The sequence below is a fragment of the Lagenorhynchus albirostris genome, chromosome 15 (genome assembly GCF_949774975.1).
Source record: "Lagenorhynchus albirostris chromosome 15, mLagAlb1.1, whole genome shotgun sequence".
In the NCBI taxonomy this organism is placed as follows: domain Eukaryota; kingdom Metazoa; phylum Chordata; class Mammalia; order Artiodactyla; family Delphinidae; genus Lagenorhynchus; species Lagenorhynchus albirostris.
In genome coordinates, this window is record NC_083109.1 from 38,951,483 (window position 1) to 38,954,935 (window position 3,453).

Below are 3,453 nucleotides of genomic sequence, written 5' to 3' on the forward strand. Positions count from 1 at the left end.
CAACAAAGCCAATTTTAGTGTGAAAATCAGCGTTTAATCTAGAGGCTAGGGATGCCAAGAGGCTCAGCTTCCAACTACTAAAATTAAAATTGAGAGTGCCGAGAGGTAGCACGCAGAGTCAGAAGGCGCTGGCGGCGGGGTCAGCTTCCAGACCGTAGCAAGTATTTACTGAGCACCTGCCTAGTGCTTGGTAGTGAGGTTGATGCTGTGAGAAAGACAGGACGAACTGAACCTGAGCTTAGTCCTCAAGGAGTTGGACTGGCCCAGAGGAGAGAGAAATTCAACGGAAGTAACTCTACACCAGACTTGACCTTGCCAATGGACCTGGTTGGTTTTCGTTATGCAGCCCTGGTGGCATCCGTAAGCATTTTGGGATATAAGCAGAGAGGTGGTGTTCCATCTTTGATTGCTGGTCTTTTTGTTGGATTTTCAGCTGGTTATGGAGCTTACTGTGTCTCCAATGACAAGCGAGGTGTAAAACGATCACTGTTTACAGCTTTCTTCCTGGACACCACAATGGGGGTGAGGTTTAAGAGATCCAAGAAAATCATGCCAGCTGGGCTGGCTGCAGGTTTAAGCCTCATGATGCTTCTGAGACTTGTCTTATTGCTGCTCTTGTCTCACTCTGAGAATTCGGAGGAACTGAAACCTAAATTCGTGTCATTCTGATGTAACGGGCAGAGCCTATTCTTTGTATTGAAAAGATAAATTTCAATATGGAAAGTTCAACATGGTCTTATTTTATGTTACAAACTATAAAAGACATACCGTCACCTCTAATATGGACAATAGTTTAAGGGTTTTTTTTAAACAAATGGTTTAACCGTTTTCTAATTATCACATACTGGTTTCATGAAAGATATTTAATAAACCGTGATACACTCTTTGATTTGCTGTCATGTTTTATAGATGTGGTATTTTTTTTGGTAGTTCCAAATACTCATGTCTGAAATAAGTTTAAATTAAACTACAACGTATCAGATGATGGAATGCCCCTTAAGTGGGCTTCACAGAATGCTAATGTTATCTATTTGTCATTTGTGTTATATTTGAAATCATTTTTTTTCCATTTTAATTGTATTACTGCCTTTTTTTTCCCTTAAAAAACTTCAGCCTCAGCACACTCTGTACCAACAGAACGTATTCAGTATTCAAATAAAACACATTCTGTTTTAAAAAATTAAGTTAAATTAAAATCGAAATGTAGTATCTCCACGATGTAATACCACACCTAACGGAAGAAATCAGATGAAAAAAGACAGATAATATGAAGTGTTGGCAAGGATAAGAAACATGCACTGTCACACAATGCTGGTGGGAGTGTAAATCTGTACAACGGCTACTGTTGAGCAATGTCTACCAAGGCTGACTTATTCAAATCCTCTGACTCAGCAATCCTCCTTCTAGGTATAAGTCCAACAGAAATATGTCCCTCTGTCCACCAAAGACATGTATAAGAAAGTGGTGGTGTTCACAGCACCACGGTTTGAACAGGGAAAAACTGGAAAACAGCCACAATGCCCATCGATAATCACACTGGATGACTAAATTTTGAAACAGTCACACATGGGATACTATACAGCAATCAGAATGACCTACAACCACCCCCAATAATCTGAATGGAGCTCACAAACGTAATACTGAGCAAAGGATGACACAAAAGAGACTTAGTGTATGATTCCATTTATAGAAAATTTGAAAACAGCCAAAATGAGTCAACGCTGTCAGAAATAAGGATGCTGTTATCCTGGGGAATTGGGTAGTGGTGTCCAAAAGGGGCATGAGGTGGGCTTTTGGATGATGGTCATGTCCTGTTTCTTGGTGAGAGTGCTGGTTACATGGATGCTTTTAGGTTGTGAAAATTAATTGAGTTGCACACTTATGCATAGTTTTCCATGTGCACGTTATACTTCGATAAAAATTTTAAAACCTGGAATTAAACATCAAGTCGAAGTAATATGATGTGATAAAAATTTGGTTGTCTTACAAACAGCTGACACTGTGTAGTGTTGATAGTGTCGGCTATTTGTAAGACAACCAAATTTTCTTTGTTTGGCCACGCCTCATGGCTTGCAGGGTGCAGGATTGAACCTGCACACTCAGCAGTGAAAGTGTGGAGTCCTAACCACTGGACCACCAGGGAATTCCGACAACCAAATTTTTATTTCAGCAAATAATGCTCTCTGAATTTTAGCTTTCTCATTTTAAAAGTGGGGAAAATGATATCTGTTCTATTCATATGGTTGATTTGAAAATCAAGTGAGTTAATGGGTATAAAAAAACTTCATAAACTGTGAACATGTATACACATGGAAGATATTCCTGTTGGAAAAAGGTAGAGGAGGTTTTGATTTTAATTTTTAAATGACTTTTCACTGTTAAGGAATAGCTCCCTTTGGCAAATGATAGTAATTGTAAATGTTTTGGATCAAATTTTAAAAAGCAGGTTTGTCAATTATATAATGGTCTTTAATGTACCCAGATTGTTGCTTTTGTTTCAGAAAACAGAAAATTACATGATAGCTTGTAAATGGCACATTTAATTTCACACACTGAGAATGCTTGAAAAGTAAAAGGTCCACGTATAATGCAGGAACTCAAATTTAATGGCATCAAATGATACATAATTTGATTCGTTCAGTCACATTTCCAGAAACTAATCACTGAGTGTTAGTGTCTTTCTGTCCTTTGTGACTTGGTTTGTCAAGAGAAAACTGCCCTTTTTGCCATATCACTACTAATCAGCATTAGATGGTTCTTTGGATTTAGCATTTCAATCCAGTGCTCAGCATCTGGAAACATTTTAAAAGGTCAGACTGCTACTCCCTTATTCAATTTACTAAAGTTTCACAAACATAATGAGCTTCCCAAGATGCTTAGAAACACCTTTAGAAATCAATGGAAACTTTGTTAGAGCAAAAATTGGGAGAAAAGATTAGGAGAGGAAATCAGAATGAATGATATGTAGCTTCTTCCTTTCCCACTGATGTTTTTTCTCTAGATCAGAGTGCCTGAACAGTACCACAGTTGACCTTTTAGGATGGCTAATTCTTTGTGGGGTGGGAGCTGCTATCCTGTACGTTATGTTTAGCAGCAGCCCTGACCTCTAACCACCTGATGCCAATAGTCCCCTCCCCCCACATTGTGACAACCAAAAAGGTCTCCAGCCATTGCCAAATATCTCCAGGAAGGGAGAGGGGGTTAAAATTTCCTCCAGGTGAGAACAACTGCTCTGGATGGAAATCTGCTAATGCCTTTGTCTTCAGATCTTCTCCAAGACGTTGACACCTTTGTACAATTTTCCCAAACTTTCTGGAAACAGTCTGGATGTAAGGTGCCCTGCTAAGGTGTGCAAGTAAGCGGGTGGTTTGGCAAACCCATGTTGTTCTCTGGCACAGTGGGTCACTGCCTGCTGTGAACATCTTTAGAGCATACCTCCATTGACAGCATCAC

The 3,453-nt window shown here is 39.3% G+C and overlaps 1 protein-coding gene across 1 annotated transcript; it reads left to right on the forward strand.

Annotated features, from left to right (window-relative positions):
- The first annotated feature begins 318 nt into the window (after positions 1 to 318).
- On the forward strand, positions 319 to 669 carry LOC132506230 (transmembrane protein 14A-like). Its single transcript, XM_060124777.1, has one exon. It carries the CDS (start codon positions 319 to 321, stop codon positions 667 to 669), a length of 351 nt encoding a protein of 116 aa, XP_059980760.1.
- Positions 670 to 3,453: the final 2,784 nt, after the last annotated feature.

Bases quoted from the DNA above. Each gene is read 5' to 3' on its own strand.
- LOC132506230 (XM_060124777.1), top strand. From the start codon at position 319: ATGGACCTGGTTGGTTTTCGTTATGCAGCCCTGGTGGCATCCGTAAGC.